This window comes from Hydra vulgaris, chromosome 12, assembly GCF_038396675.1.
Source record: "Hydra vulgaris chromosome 12, alternate assembly HydraT2T_AEP".
Classification (NCBI taxonomy): Eukaryota; Metazoa; Cnidaria; class Hydrozoa; order Anthoathecata; family Hydridae; genus Hydra; species Hydra vulgaris.
The window spans coordinates 70228921-70245587 of NC_088931.1; the positions used below are offsets into that span (position 1 = coordinate 70228921).

General features: G+C 28.5%; 1 protein-coding gene across 1 annotated transcript in view; it reads right to left on the reverse strand.

Moving 5' to 3' along the window:
• Positions 1–226: 226 nt before the first annotated feature.
• Positions 227–16667, reverse strand: part of LOC105846673 (receptor-type tyrosine-protein phosphatase S) — a 124595-nt gene continuing 108154 nt past the window's right edge. The window contains exons 21-25 of the mRNA XM_065814265.1: positions 16145–16455; positions 15745–15887; positions 15464–15530; positions 438–573; positions 227–351 (exon numbers count right to left, since the gene is read on the reverse strand). Coding sequence (XP_065670337.1) covers positions 16181–16455 — 275 coding nt within the window. The 3' untranslated portion in view covers positions 227–351; positions 438–573; positions 15464–15530; positions 15745–15887; positions 16145–16180. The remainder of the gene's footprint in view (positions 352–437; positions 574–15463; positions 15531–15744; positions 15888–16144; positions 16456–16667) is intronic.

Consider the following 16667-nt stretch of genomic DNA (forward strand, 5'->3'; position numbering starts at 1 on the left):
ATCATATATATATATATTTATTATAATCATCTGTAACATTTATGAAAGTATGTTTTTTCTTCTTAAAAAGTATCTTAAAAAGCATTTTCAATATAAAAATGAAAAAAATGCATAAAAATTAACAGAAAAATAACTAAAGCATAAAAAGTTACCGCTATAAAAAAAACTAAAAAAAAGCGTTAAAATCTGTAACACTAAAAAAATTAAAAAAAAACTGAAAAAAACAACTACTTTTTGTAATAAAATATATTTAGAAAGTTTTACTTTCTGAATAGTTCATGTCAAATTTGAATAATCGGAAAATGTTTCCAAATAATGTTTAATTAACTTATAAACAAACTCATATTGTGGCTAAAAAATAAATATTTTGCAAGTAAATCATTTTTAAAAATAAAAGTATTAAAAAATTTTTTTTTAATTAAATTACACATACTTACCAATGTTTGAACAAAACTAGGGTGTGATAACTGAGCTCGCCGCACCACCTGAAATATATCAACTAGTCCTTCAATATGTAACTGCTCAATTGCATTAAAGCATGAAATAAAAATACCCGAACGACTTAATACGTTGCTAAAGTAATATTGTAACTTTACAAACAATATTATATATATATATATATATATATATATATATATATATATATATATATATATATATATATATATATATATATATATATTCATTTCTGATGAGTCTTTATTAATGAAACACAGTGGAAAATGAGAAAAATTTTTGTTAAGGGATTTTTTATTAATTTGTAATTGCTCTGTTCTTTTAAGAACATTGAGCACTCTATTTAGTAGAATACATTTTAAAATTGTTTAAATATATATATATATATATATATATATATATATATATATATATATATATATATATATATATATATATATATATAAGGGTGTTTAGAGAATCAATCAAGAAAATCAAAAAAAATTAGGCTGAGAAGCTAATCTCATTCTGTAAGGACTATAGCTCTGAAAAATATTAATTTTCGGTTCCTGGAATGATTAGAAGTGGTAAAGGTAAATTTTGACTTTAGGTGTATATTTTTATTTATAATTATATTTAGCTGTATTGAAAATAACAACTTCTAATAGAAAAAAAACAAAATTAAATCGTATACTCTACTTTACTTGCCCACAACGGACACTCATCCCTCTAAATATGTTAAGCATGGAGGCCCTACCTCCTCTCTCCCCACACACAAACTCCTAAACCTTTAGTATACACATAGCCAGCAGTAAATAAATTGCAAAATAAAAGTTCTTTTTTTTCTTTTTATTTACTTTTAAAATAATAATTATTATCTATATTTATCTGTTTACAACTTGTAGCAAAGTATTAGGTATAATTAACTTATGTCTATTTATCATTTAAAAACTGTAAAAATGAACTTTAAAAACTAAATAATAACTAAAAATATATTTTAACTTGTTTCTGAAGAATAGGAAGAACAAAGAGAACGACGATGATAAACAGTATCGAATCAAAAATTAAAAAAACAAAAGTGTCTACATTTTCTTTATCTGGTAAAATATATGTAAGTGTGTTACCTAACAGACAACTTCTTTTTAAAAATGAAATATTACGATACTAACATTTTATCATTAGTATGAGCAGCAACAAAATATTCTTTAGAAAACATTGGGTGTAAACTAAAACATAAAGAGCAATGACCTAGTTTTTTTGTGATGTGCCTTCAAGTAATAAACGTTTCTTCCAAGCTTCAAAAAGTTTGGAAAAAAATAGAATTTGGTTCAAAATTTGTAATATCCAGACATTCAATTAAACAGAAAGTGTTAAAACTAAAAACAAACATATAAAAATGGCTTCTCTGAACTGGGATAACCTGATAACCTGTAAAAACTTGTAACAACTGTACAATCCTGATAAACTTTAAAAACTCAAAATAATTTATTTTTTTCCCCGTGATTTTGTAAGAATAAGCAATTTATATTAAACACCTTCTGATGAAAGATGAAAATAATTACGATGACAAACAGGAAGCAATGCACTCTTCCAAATATGCGTGGAATGGAGATCAAGATAATGTTCAAGAAATTGCAATTAAAAAACTAATGTAAAGATTTTTTAAAAGATAGAAAATCTGAAAAGATTTTAGTCAAATTGAGTAAGACAATTGAAGATACTTTAAAAGTGAAGATAATTCATAAAAAAAAGTGTAAACAAATGATATTATTTAATGTACAAGTCTGCTGAAAATATCAATCTAACAGTGAGTGTGGAAAAAATAAATGAACATACATCAATCCCTGCCACATGTTAATACTCAAACCACATCTGTCTATAGTTCTGTTTTTAGAGATAGCAGTGTGGATCTTGAAAAAGTTCAACTGTCAAGATCGTTGCTCCATGAAAAAAAATCAACACAAGATTGTAAATCAAATGATCGCAGATCAAATTTTAACAGAGGTAAATGCTAGCAAAACCTGTGAAAAAATGACCATCAGTCAATAAAATTTTCACCCTCATAAGTAAATGTTAGGTGATGTTTGTGTTCAATGCTTTTTTTGAGCGTTTCTTCTTGAAGTGAGTTAGCGTTTATCTTATTTGTTTATTTTACTTTTTCTAGTTATCTGATCAACCTTCCCATCAACTCCAAAACAAATTAACTGATTTTTTTGTTTTGAGTCCACACTTTCACTAACAACTTTTACATTTGAATTGGCCTATCTAACTTAAACTTCCCAATTAAGATGTGATTGAAATCAACATTACTTTTTAAGAGATGTTTTATGTCATAAAGTAAAGCATTTACAAGAGTTACTCTTAATACTCACTTCTTACTAGTTCCATAGCAAACCTTAGGAGTTAAACTAAGTTGTACGTTATTAAAGAACTATTTTTTGGTTGCCATTTACTTTCATACTAAAAAAAGATATGAAAAAAAAAAGTTTTCTTTTTGATTTACACCAAATAATTAATACAATTATAAAAAAATTACCTATGTATTAGATGAACTGTTTCTTTCTTTAGATGAATTTTAAAAAAAGATAAAAAAGGGTAATGAGGGGTAAAATGTGACAGTTAATCACTAGTTTCCTTTATACAGCCCGTATAACAAGTTTTTAAAAGAGACAAAGGTTTTCATGAAGTCTTCCAACATCCTAATATAATCCAAAAAATATGAGTTGCTAAATTCCAATGGTTAGGTTTCTATAGATTATTTATTTAACACACCTACACAGTCTCATTTTGCCACACTATGTGAGGCGAAATGAGACATTAATCAATTAATCTAAGGTAAACAAATAAAATTTTAAAAAAGATTAAGAAGATAAACTGTTTTTATAATAAGGTATACTCTACAACTCTGTTACATAAATGAAACACATTGCCACCAGTCATATAAATCACATTTGGCTGCAACTTATGTGAGGTATGAAGTGGTAACATTATAATTACTATTTGATTTTTTTAACAAAATCCAATAAAAAACATTCTTTTTATGAGTTTGGTGCCCGCCTAAAATCAAAAGAATTTTCAGTTGCACTTGTGTGCTTTGTAAAATGTTTTATAAACTCTATGAAAAGATCAGTTTATTACATATATTAGTAATATTCAGTATGTTTTGTATATACTTTACTGAAATAACCTATAACTTTGTATTAAAAGTTAAATATACAGTAGAGCGCAAAAGTAACCGGACAAGCGCATACTTTGAGATAAAACTTGAGATTCAACTTTTGAATAAAAAGTCCAATTTCTTTTAAATTTTCAATGGAATGTCAAAAAATTGATAACAATTCTAAAAACAAATGAATTTTTACTAAATCTAAGCAATCTAATCTTAAAAGTTATTTTATTGAAATATGCACGTGCAAAAGTATCCGGGCAGAAAAAAATACTTGAAGTAGATTTTTTTTTTTAAACATTTTTTAAGTTAAAAATGTTGTAACTTGAAGTAAATTTCTTTAATACTTTGTTGGGAAAACCTTGGCATTGATTACTGCTTGACAGCGCTCGACTGCTTGAAATGCAAGGCATTGAGTCCACCAGCTTCACAATCACATCATTGTCAATTTTTTCCGATTCTTGTTTCAGAATTTTAAATAAATCATGTTTACTTGTTGGTTTACAACCTAAAATTTGTCGATCAAGGTGTTCCCATAAATGTTCAATAGGATTAAGGTCAGGACTTTGCGAAGGTCATTCCATTAATCAAATTTTTTTGATCTTGAAAAAGTCTTTCACAAGGGTTGAAGTGTGTTTTGGGTCATTATTGGATTAAAGATCCATCCTCGAAGCATTTTGTCCTTAGCATGTGGTAGCATAACAAGCCTAATAATTTTTTTGTACATATTTTCATCCATTATGCCATCAATCAAATGGATAGGACCGACACAATCTCTATTGAAGCAACCCCAGACTATAACGTTTCCGCCCCCGTGCTTTACTGTTGGTAGCTGGTATTTAGGATCGTTTCTATGGCCTTTTGGTCAACGAACATATCTAATATCTAATAATCAGATCCAAATAACATAAACTTAGACTCATCACTAAAAAGTACTTATGACCATTGACCTCTTGACCAATTCAAATGTTCATAAGCAAATCTCAAGCATGCTTTTCGATTCTTCATAAAAATAAAAGGTTTCTTTGCAGGACGTCTTCCAAATAGATTTGCAGACCTCAAACGACGCTTGGTTGTGTCAACACTACATTTTACATTATAAAGTTCTTTGATTTCAGCATTTAACAAGACAGGGTTTTTGTGTGGATCATTTTTTGCGGCACAAACTAAAATTTTATCTTGTCTTTCAGATGTAACTCGAGAACTTCCTGACTTTAGAGAGATTCTATTGTTATTTCTTTCCTTATATCTTTTATATATATCTGCTACTGTTGATTTTCCTATATCAAACTAATCCGCTATGTCTCTTGAAGTTCTGCCTTGTTCAATTGCACGCAATACAGTTTCTTTGACAGCTAAACTTGTATATTTTTGCTTTGTCATTTTTAAAATTTATTCAAAACAATCTTCTTTTTAATTAAAAATACTTTATGCTTTGTTTACCGTTTTTAAACATTAAATAAAAGCCAACAAAAGTATTGGAATTTCATTATTTTAGTTCTGCTCGGATACTTTTGCACGCGCATATTTCAATAAAATAAACTTTTAAGATTAGATTGCTTAGATTTAGTAAAAATTCATTTATTTTTAGAATTGAAATCAATTTTTGACATTCCAGTGAAAATTTGAAAGAAATTGGACTTTTCATTCAAAACATCTCAAGTTATGCGCTTGTCCGGTTACTTTTGTACGCTACTGTATGTATATATATATATTTTTTAAATAATTCACCTCCCCAAAGCCGAGAAGGCCACTACAGATGAGGAGGCTACTTGAGGTTATCACCCTCTCTCAACTCTATAACTTTGAAACACGAACCTTGACGATCAAGGCCGCTGGGCGGAGAAACAAGTTGAGCGCAGTACTACCAGGGACGTGATGGGAATCGAACTCGATATATATATATATATATATATATATATATATATATATATATATATATATATATATATATATATATATATATATATATATATATATATATACATATATATACATATATATATATATACATATATATATATATATATATATATATATATATATATATATATATATATATATATGTATATATATATATATATATATATATATATATATGTATATATATATATATATATATATACATATATATACATATATATATATACATATATATATATATATATATATATATATATATATATATATATATATATATATATATATATATATATATATATATATATATATATTATATATATATATATACTTTACAGGAACAAATACAACAAGTTGCTTTCTTAAAAAAGCAATTTGTTGTACTTATTACAAATTTGTGAACGAAGAAAAAAAAAGATTTATTTCCTCTGATCACGAAGATAAGATTTTTTTTTGGTGCTTGCTTTGCCGTGTTTGCAATTAATATAAATATTAAGTACAAAATGATGTTTAACTTTTCTTATAATGAATTGGGCAGTTAGAAAAGGTAAACTTGGGTTTACTCAAGCCAAAATAAATTTTAAAATGTTGCTGTTTTGCTAAGCTACTGATACAATATCTGTGTTTGGATTTACATGAATATGATAGTCGTAGTTTTTTCTATCCTAGTTACAAAAAATGCAACATTATGAATTAAAAATTCAATCACTGAAAGGTAATAGCAGGATACAACTCAATAACCAAACTTTTGGTCACTATTATTTCCTGGGAGAATCTATTAAAGGGAGACGAGAACACATTAAGCAAATTGAGAAAGAAATAACAAGTTAATGGAAAAAGTATATTAAATTTTTTGCATTTTATCAATTTTAGTCGTACAGGCAAAACTGAATCAAGGGCTGAAGGCATACAATAAATATGCAAAACAAAGAAAATACAATCTATTGAATAAAGTTTTCGACATCACACAAAAAAAAAAGACAAAGGTAAACAAATCAGATTTTAAAAAGGATTAAGAAGATAAATTGTTTTTATAATAAAAAATACTCTACAACTCTATTATATAAATTAAACACATTGCCACCAGTCATATAAATCACATATGGCTGAGTAATAAGTAACAATCACAGTAAAAGGATGAGACTTAATTAAATGACGAGGAGCACAAGAATGAATTTTAGTAGATGGCCCAAGAAATGCTCTTTAGAGCAGTGCTTGTTATAGTATTTGTAGTTCTTTAGAGCAGTGCTTGTTATAGTATTTTGTACAATACAATGATGAGATAATGGTTAGAGGTTGGCTGCAGGAGCAGGTCCAACTATGCTTACAATGCATTTTTGCACCTTTTCTAAAAGAGAAAGGGCATCATTGGAAGATCCACACTAGATATGACAACAGTATTTCATACAAAGACGGATTTAAGATTTGTAGAGATAAAAATGACAAAACAATAAAGAAATGCAACCTTAGCAGATGCTAATTTTGCAATGGATTTGATATATGATTTCTGAGAAAAATCTACCAAGATGTAAAAGTTAATCTTAGAAGTTGAAGGGTAGACGACTCGTCTAGTACATCACTGTTCATAAATATAGGAAGATCTAAAGTATTGCAGTTAAGATTAACTGAAAAAAGTTCAATTTTAATTTAATTAAAGTTTACAAGCCACTGTTAGCCCCATGTTGTAGTAGAAGTGAGACCCTTTTCAAGCTCAAATGCCATCTAAGCGATCAGAGAGTGTTCAAGACAATAATAAATGGTAATATCATCAGTGAACAATGCTACATTGATGCGAGATTATTTGGAAATTTATTAACATAAATTAAGAGGAGTATATGGTCAAGGATAGAACCTTAAGGAATCTCCTGATGCTACAGGATATGAAGAAGAGTGCTGTACATCGAGGACAATTTTTATACTATGATTGGAAAGGAAGGATTGAATAATGCTAAAGATGTTACCTGATACACCATAAGAAAAAGCTTAAAGAGAAAACCAGAATGCAAAACTTTATCAAAAGCTTTAGAAATGTCAAAAGTGATAGCCTTAACCTCTCCATCTCTATCTAATGAACAATAAAATCTATTGGTTATTACTGTTAGCAAATCAGCTATAGAATGAGAAGACCAAAATCCATATTGATGATCAGAAAGTAAGTTATTAGAATCAAGATGAGAGATTAAGTGTTTTCTAATTAAAGATTCAAAGACTAATGGGATGGTAGTTAGACAAGTCAGATTGCACTCCAAAATTTTTGAAAATAAGGAAAACGAAATCTTGTATTTTGAAATACAAGATTTCATGACCTGAGAATTGTGAGCTTTGGCGTTAGACTTTTTACAATGGTGTCTAGCAATAGTAAACAGACATCTGTTTTCTGGAGAACTGTTTTGCTGATAGATATAGAAGTAATGATTCGATTGGAAATTCAATTTGAAATTGCAGCAGCACGATATAAGGTAAACCAAGGAGAATGGTGAGGCTTGATTTGGAATCGTAGAGAAGGAATAAAAGTTGACATGCCAGCCTGAATCCAAGAAGTTAAGTAAGTAGCACATTTATCAACAGGAAGACCAAAGATTTCCAATCCAAGGGCTATCACAAAGAAAATTGCTGAAAGAGTCTCAGTCAGCATTAAGTTAGGTGTAAGAGGTACAATGATAGGGTGATTCTGATGATAAACTAGAATGAGATAATAGTTTTAGAGAGATCGAACCCTGATCAGAAGCACCTAACAAGGGCTTCATTAATGACAAAAACATCATACCAACAAGGGCTTCATTTATCACTAAAACAGTTTCAACGTTGTTATTCAACAAATTAGTGAGCCCATTGCTAACAAGCTAACAAACTTCTTGAACAAAATTTAAAAATATAAGGTAAATATAATAAATATAAGTATACTATGACTTAACATAATATTAAATGATTTTAAAACACAACTGGTCTTTTAAAAGTTTTTAATGCCATAAATTTTGACACTAACATCATGACAAATGCAATCTGTCTCATTTTGCTCCCCTGTCTCATATTGCCCTGCAATAACCTACATTTGGTATGAAGGATTCTGTTTTGTCAGTTACCACATGAGATATTTGTTGTTAATCTTTATCAATCCTTTTGCTTTTCTTGACAGCTAATCTATCAACGGATGTAAATTGATATGCACCCTTTGGACTGGTTTTTTTTTTCTGATCACTTATTACTTTTTTCCTCTGATCTGATTTTCCTCTGATCATCTGTCTTCATGAGGTACTTTAGTATTTTGAGGGCAAAGGCATATAGTATGTTCTTCAATGCAGATTTCTTTATTACAAGATACTTTTCTGTCACTACAAGGATAGATATCAAATGAACAGGAACACGAAAAAAATATTGAAGAGCTTGTCCAAGTTAGCATCAAGATTTTTTGTGGTGCTTGCTTTGCTGTATTTGCGATTGATATTGATAACAATTTACCTTTTCTAATAGCAGATTTGGCAGTTATAAAAGGTAAACCTGGGTTTTCTGTAGCCCAAATAGATTTTTGCTGATTTGCTAAGTTACTAATATAATATCTGCATTTGGATTCACATGAATAGGAGTCGTAAGTCGTAGCACTAAATAACCGGTCTAAAAGCGTTTGAATTAATGAGAACTTACATGGGCCACTACAATGCTTTTTTTTTCACTCTTCATTTATGTAATAGGAGTAATATTGACTTTCTGCATTTTTGTGAACCAGTTATATATACAAAATGTATAAAAGTATAAATTTTGTGAAATGGATAACATTTTTTGAAAAGTTTTATATATGTCTTTTGAAATAATTTATTTTAGTCTATTTAAGAAATTGCAAAGCAAAATTCAATCAAATATAACTATGTAAAAATATTACTCGGAAAAGCAATGATCATCAATAAAAAAACTTTTCTAACAATTTTTAACAAAATAAAAGAACATTTAACAAATGTAACTATAAAATTTAAAACATTTAACATAAAAACAAATTTAATTTTAAGTATTAAAATTTTAAATGTTGTATCAGCTATTTAGAACAACAGTGCTAAATTTGATATGATGTTGTTTTTCAAAAAAAAATTTATTGGTTATTTTATAAATTTTACCAAGATTACTCAACTTTAAAAAAAATATTTAAAAGATTGAAATTAAAAATTACTTTGCAAGCAAACAAAATTAGTCCACAACTGATACTTCAAATTAAATCTGCAAGCCATTTTTAACATAAAAAACTTGAGATTTGGCAAAATTTCTTCTCTACCCTAGTCACAAAAACTGCAACATTATGCAATTCAAAACTCAATCACTGAAGGATAACAGCAGGATACCACTCATTATCCCAATTGTTAGTCATTTCTGTTTCTTAGAGAATCCATTAAATGGAGAGGTGAACACATAAAGCAATTTAAGAAAGAAATAAGTTTAGGGCAAAAATAAATAAATTAAATTTACCACGTTTATTAATTTAAGTCCTCAGGCAAAACTGAATCAAGTGCTGAAGATGTACAATAAATGTATAAAACAAAGAAAATACTATCGATTGAATGAACTTTTTGACAAAAGATAGTAAACAGATATGCAGTGAGGACAAAAGATTGTATCATCTTTTAATAAAAATGAAAGTAAAGGACAGGTTGGGTATACAACTGGGATGGTTGCTAGTTTAAAACCTATTCATCCATCCAAAAGAAGAAAAATGTCCTTGAAGCCTACATCAATAACAGTGATGGCAACAGCAACAACATCAACTCCTGAATCCAAGTCTGAGGCAGAATATCAAGAGTCTGAAGAATTAGAAAAACACACCACACATACAAGCAAGAACTACAGCAAAATCAAAACCAAATTAGTAACATCTTTGAAGCTATCAAACAGCAAAGCTGCAACCATTTGATGACAGTTATCTCAAGTTGAGACCAACATTTAAACACTTTAACACTTTATATTCGGATCAACTATTAAAGAAGCTCTGTGTGATAAGAATGTGTTGTTTTTGACTTTCTCCATAATAAACTACTAAACTCTTTTTTAAACTTTTTTATTAAAACAAATGAAATTCACAATCATCACACCAGGAATACAGAAAATAGTAAGCTATACTCTACTTTTTCAACACAAGTAAATATGGTAAGTTTTCCATAAAACAGCAATGTATTTCCAAATGGAACCAGTGTATTCCTGCATTAATAGAAAAGTCTAAAAAGAAATATCCCCTTGTTACGGATTATTTACTGCTCAGCAGAACTTAATTCAAAAATATATTGTTGGAGTGTATTTCTTCATAATTTCTCTCTGTACTGAAGTGTCTTTGATATATAATTTCTTTAACGAACGAGGGGTTTGATTTTTGCTTTATTGATTATTTATCTATATTATATTTATTTATTATTGTATTATTATTATTATTGTGTTATTATTGCTACATTTTATGTTATTATTATATTTAATTATTATCTATGATATGTACATACAATTTATATTGTATTATAATTGTTCTTAATATTATTGATACTTTATTATTATTATTATTATTATTATTATTTTGTACTATTACTATAATTATTACATATACCATTATTATTTATTTAACAATGTTTTCTTTTTTTTCTCTCTTATTTATATTTTTTAGGTGACACTTCATTGACTAGTTTGTAACTTTATGAGTGACATCTAACCAAATTTTATTAATTTACAAGCATTTGTAAATTTTTATTGATACAGTTAAAAAAAAAAAAAAAAAGAAATAAAAAAAAACACTATATTTAGAAAGCTAGTCACTGCATTTTGATGATAAATGTCACCAAGAATATCAAGTGTTCTTGTTGAAGCATAAGTAACAGATGCTAGCTCTTTAGAGCAGTTCACATTATAGTATTTATAGAAAAGAGAAAGAGAAGCAACATTACAACAATGGGATAATGGTTAGAGGTTGGCTGCAAAAGCAGGTTCAACTATGTTTACAATATAATTTTGCAAAATTGCATTGTGCAAAAGACCATCATTCAAAGATTCACTCCAGATATGGCAACAGTATTTCATACAAGGACAGATTTGAGATTTGAGATAAAAATTAGGTCGGCAATTTTTTGCCAACCTCAAACACTTTAAGGTCAGCAGTTAGGTCAACATTGCCGAATATTGACACAAATTCAGAATGCTGGATATATGGTTTCCAAGAAAGATCACATGTAAGAGTTAATCCGAGAAGATGAAGGGTAGATGACTCATTAAGTACATTACAGTTCATAAATATAGAAAGGTCTAGATTGTTGCAATTAGAATTAGCAGAAAAAAATTGAGTTTTATCTGAGTTAAAGTTTACCAGCCACTAAGAACCCCAGTCTGCAGCAGAAATGAAATCCTTTTCGAGCTTAAATATCCACTCCAAGCAATCAGAAAGTGTAGGCTTCTTATCAGGACAAAAATAAATGATACTATCATCAGTAAACAATCCCACTTTGTTGTGAGTCGTTCTGGTAGATCGTTAGTGTAAATCAAAAAAAGTGTAAGGCCAGGGAAAGAACTATGAGAAACCCTGAAATTAAAGGAAATGAAGAATAGTGCTGTCCATAGAGGAAGACTAAACTATGATTGGTAAGGAAAGATTCAATAATCTTAAAGATATTACCTTATACACTGTAAAAACACAGGATCAACCTGTTTGTCGGCAGTATCAGGTAGAACGCAACTAGTGGAATCATATTGATTCCATAGATGATATTGATGAAAAGTTCTTAGCAAACAATTCAGCTTTGTCTTTAGATAAGGTAACAAAATCTGAACCATGCAAGAGAGGTAGAATAACAGATTTTCCATTCTTATAAACAACGTTAATAATTCTCCAGAAGTCACGAAAGCCTAATTTTTGGATGAAATACAAGATTTCATGTATATACCAAAGCCCTCTATTATTAGGTCACAATCTTGTATATAAAATACCAGATTTTGTGACCTAATAGTAGTGGGCTTTGGCTTTAGTCAAAACTTTTTTATAATGGTTTCCAGCAGTGGTAAACAGGGGTTTGTTTTCCGGAAAATTGTGGAAAGACATTCTTTGGATTTTTGCTTTCTCTCCTCTTCTTGATACCACAATGAATTTCCTTTTGCATTCTTGATTCTTTACTTTCTTCTTTTTTTGCCAAAATTCTATCTACAACTCCCATGGCATATTTTCTTTCTGAAAGTTGGTCTGCAAGAAATATTTGATCTTCTTCTAATTTTATTAGCTTCAATGCATCATGGTGAGCAATATCAAAAAGACAATTTACTGAGTTCAAAAAATCTTCTTCTTTTACCTGCTGTGCTGGCCCACCATGACTCTTGTTCTTTGAAATATTTCTGTATCTTTCCAATAAAGCTTCAGTTTTATGAACAATACTTCCATGTTCAGCAGTTGGAATTCTAGCTTTGGCCCAGATCTCACACAACTGTTGGACTACAGTTTTATGGCATCTTTTAGAGTTTGACTGTTCTTTTTATGATGGAAAAAAAATATTCTTAAAACTTCTAAACTTGTGGACAAAACTCTGTCACTAAAATGTGGTTTTGGTTCAAAATAAATTTATTTATTTTGAACCAAAACTTTCATTAAAATAAATTTCATTTATTTTAAACTTGTTTTAACATTGCTGTCTGCAGTCAAGATTTCACCATTTTGTTTGTTTTGTTTTTATTTGTGATCTATGATCTTTGATAACTAATAAGTAAATAAATACTAAACACAAATTCTTTGCAGGTAATAATAGTAATACTAATTAGCTCTTGGAAATAGGTACAAAAGTAAGTATTTAAAAAATCAAGCCCGAAAATGAAAAATCCGCAAACTTTAGGTCTCATGAGGCAGTCCTAAATATTTTCTGATTTCAATAATATTTCATAGTTTTGTTTTATAGATCAAAAGGAACAAAAATATCAAAAAACATAAATATCTAAACTGCCCTACTTTTTGAGAGGGAATAAAAGATGCCAGCCTAAGAAGTTGCAAAGTTGACTATTTGTGTTAGATATTGAGAAAGGCAAAAGTTGTGGGCCCTTAACACCTGCAGAGTCACTGACATTAGAGCCAAGCTTTTTAGCGTGATGAGCATTAAAATCACCAACAACAACGATATTGGCGGAAGGATAAAGAATTGCTTGGTCAATTTGATCAAAAATCAAATCAAAAAGAGTGCAGTCTTGAAAAAAATTAAGATCACAAAATAAGACAGCCAAACCAAATTAGTCTCACAAAGAGCAAGTAGGTCTGGTGAACTTTGCAAGAGATAAGACTCAACAAAAGAAAAGTTACTTCGAAGAACACAAGTTTTAGTGAATGAACTGTTTAGAGAACTTGGTGAAAACTAGGTGGTTTTTTGTATTTTATAATTTTTGGTACTTTTGTCATTTTTTATATTGGTTAAAAAACCTGACTCTAAATACAGATAGTACACTATCTAATAGTCCGAGCTATTGCCTCATTACTATTAATTAACCCTATGCCGTAACAAAGGGCTCCAAATGTGGCCTCAGCAATGCACACTAAAAGTATGAATAGGGACACCATTTATGCCCAACATGGCACTGTTAGTGGTCTGACATTTTACAACTGTTGATCGAATTAGCTTCTCTGAGAACTTCCACAGAGTTCACGAAACTTGAATAATAGCGGGCCTCAGAACCATAAAACTGATGTTTAAAGCTGTACCCTCATTAGGAGATAATAGAAGGAGTTATCTTGTCATAAAAACAGAGACATGAGAAAACCCATGCAATGAGTCAAGATGATCCACCATTCAATATGCTAAACTGGAAACAATGTATTATAAATACATCAATGTATTATAAATACATTATACAATACAATACTATGTCAGGCTTATAGATGAAGAAAGGGTGCAAAGCTGTTAACATTATGTTTTTGACCGAGCCTTATGCATAGTAATAGATAAAGAACTTGGAGGAAACAACATGTCACCAAACATTTTATATCTGTTTGTTCCTGAACTTGTACAGAACTATGAACATCTCAGGAAGAATTTTACGAATAATAAAGATATGATTATTGAAACAGCAGGATGGAGTGATGATATGAAATTTCTTTTTCATTTAATTTGGGTATTCCGCTTTTTTGAAGAATCTGGAGTATTTCCTAAAGTAAAGTTTTAGAAAATACCTAAATTAAATAATGCAAAATGGAATTCCTGAGTAATGCTAGCTTATTTGGCATTTACACTTCTACCGTAGAGAAGAGACTCACTACTTGAAATTTCTAGATTCATCTCTTACAGATGGGCGAACCATTGGTTTACTGACTAAACAATGCAAATAATTATCGGAAGCTATGTAGCAGCTTGCACAGTAATTCAAAAGCAATCAACGTAAAGAAAAGGTTTTAGAATCATAAACCATCATGATTTGGAAATTCCCAGAACAAATCACTGTACAGAACAAGCAACAACGTGTCTTCATAATCTTTTTGACATCTGTAAAAAGAAAAAGAGAACTTCTAGCTTAGATTAAAAATTGTTTAACATAATGCTACATAAGTATTGTATAATACACTTTAGTTAACTTGAATTCTACACAACATTTTTTTGATACATACAGTTGCTTTTCATACTTGTAGAATTGTTATTTAGGTTTATAATTTTATACTTATTTGTAATTTACAGTGTTATGATGTAACAATAAACTGTCAAATGCTTAAAAGCTACATAATAACGCTTCAATAAAAGAAATTAGAATTAAAAATAACAATCACAAAATTGTTTGAAATTTTATCCATACCCATAAATAGAAAAATCAAATAATTGGTATATTTTATTTATATATATCTTTTATGTGCTTTGATTATGTTAGTCAAATATCTTTGTGTATTCTACAAAAAGAGTGTTCAATGTTCTTAAGGAATAAATTAATTAATATCATAGTTGCTGTAATAAATTAGTAAACTAACACACTAACTTCTATTGGCAGATTCTTCTACAACAGTATTACCTGGAAGCCTGTTGGCTTTTACTTCCTGATGATCCTGTTGAAAGAGAAAATACCAGTAGAAGAAAAAGTAGGACAAGTTTTACTTTTACTTTTATATATATATATATATATATATATATATATATATATATATATATATATATATATATATATATATATATATATATATATATATATATATATATATTTCATGTATATATTTCAAATTAAAACTATTAAAAACTAAAATGTTCAATAAAAAAGATTACTTGCAAATAACTGCAACAATATCATTTCCTAAATATTGTTGTGATTTTGATACTTCAGTAATCAACTGTAAAATTGGATCAAAACTTGGTAAACAGTTCTCTGACCAAAAGCTAAACTCAAGCATGCACATGATGGTTTCACTCTAAATTATTACTCCTATTTTTAAATATTTTACAACAAATTAAAAAGATAATTAGCAGATACTATTAAGAATGCAGGCCATTATTGTATGTAACTGAGAACGGACGCATATAATTGAGAATGTAGGTTATTCATGTATTTACCAGAGAATGTAGGTTACTGATGCATAGATTATTTACACTATTTAAAAAAATTATAATAATAAAAAAGCATTTTGTTGACACTGTTATTTTCTAAGAAAATAATTCAAAACTTTACCTCAACAGACACAGACAATCTTCTTTTAATTACAAATTATAACTTTTCTTCAGCTAGCAACTGTATAGTGACACCATTAAGTTTCAAATCACTATCTGATGGATAAAATTTATAATGTGATTGCTTTTTTTTTTCATTTCGAGAGGTAAGGTAGACAATAGTTGAAACATTGTATTTCTTTAGAACATACCAAAACTCTGTGACAGTAGATTGAAGTGGGCACTGGGTTGCTATAAAAGCTTTCTTTCTTTTATAACTATCAACAAAAACAGCATTAGGGTAAGGTTCACTTTCTCCCAGCACATTTTTTCCTATTAAATAAATATTTAATACATAAATTATAAAACTATAACATCATATAATAATATATAAATAACATAACAGATGTTAACCTTTTTGTTATATTAAATCAGGGTGCATTATCTTGATAATAATGCATCTTACAGTGAAACTCATAAAAAAAGTTTATGCCAAATTTTGTTCAAAACTTTTATTTATGATAAGATTTTTATGATCCACTAAA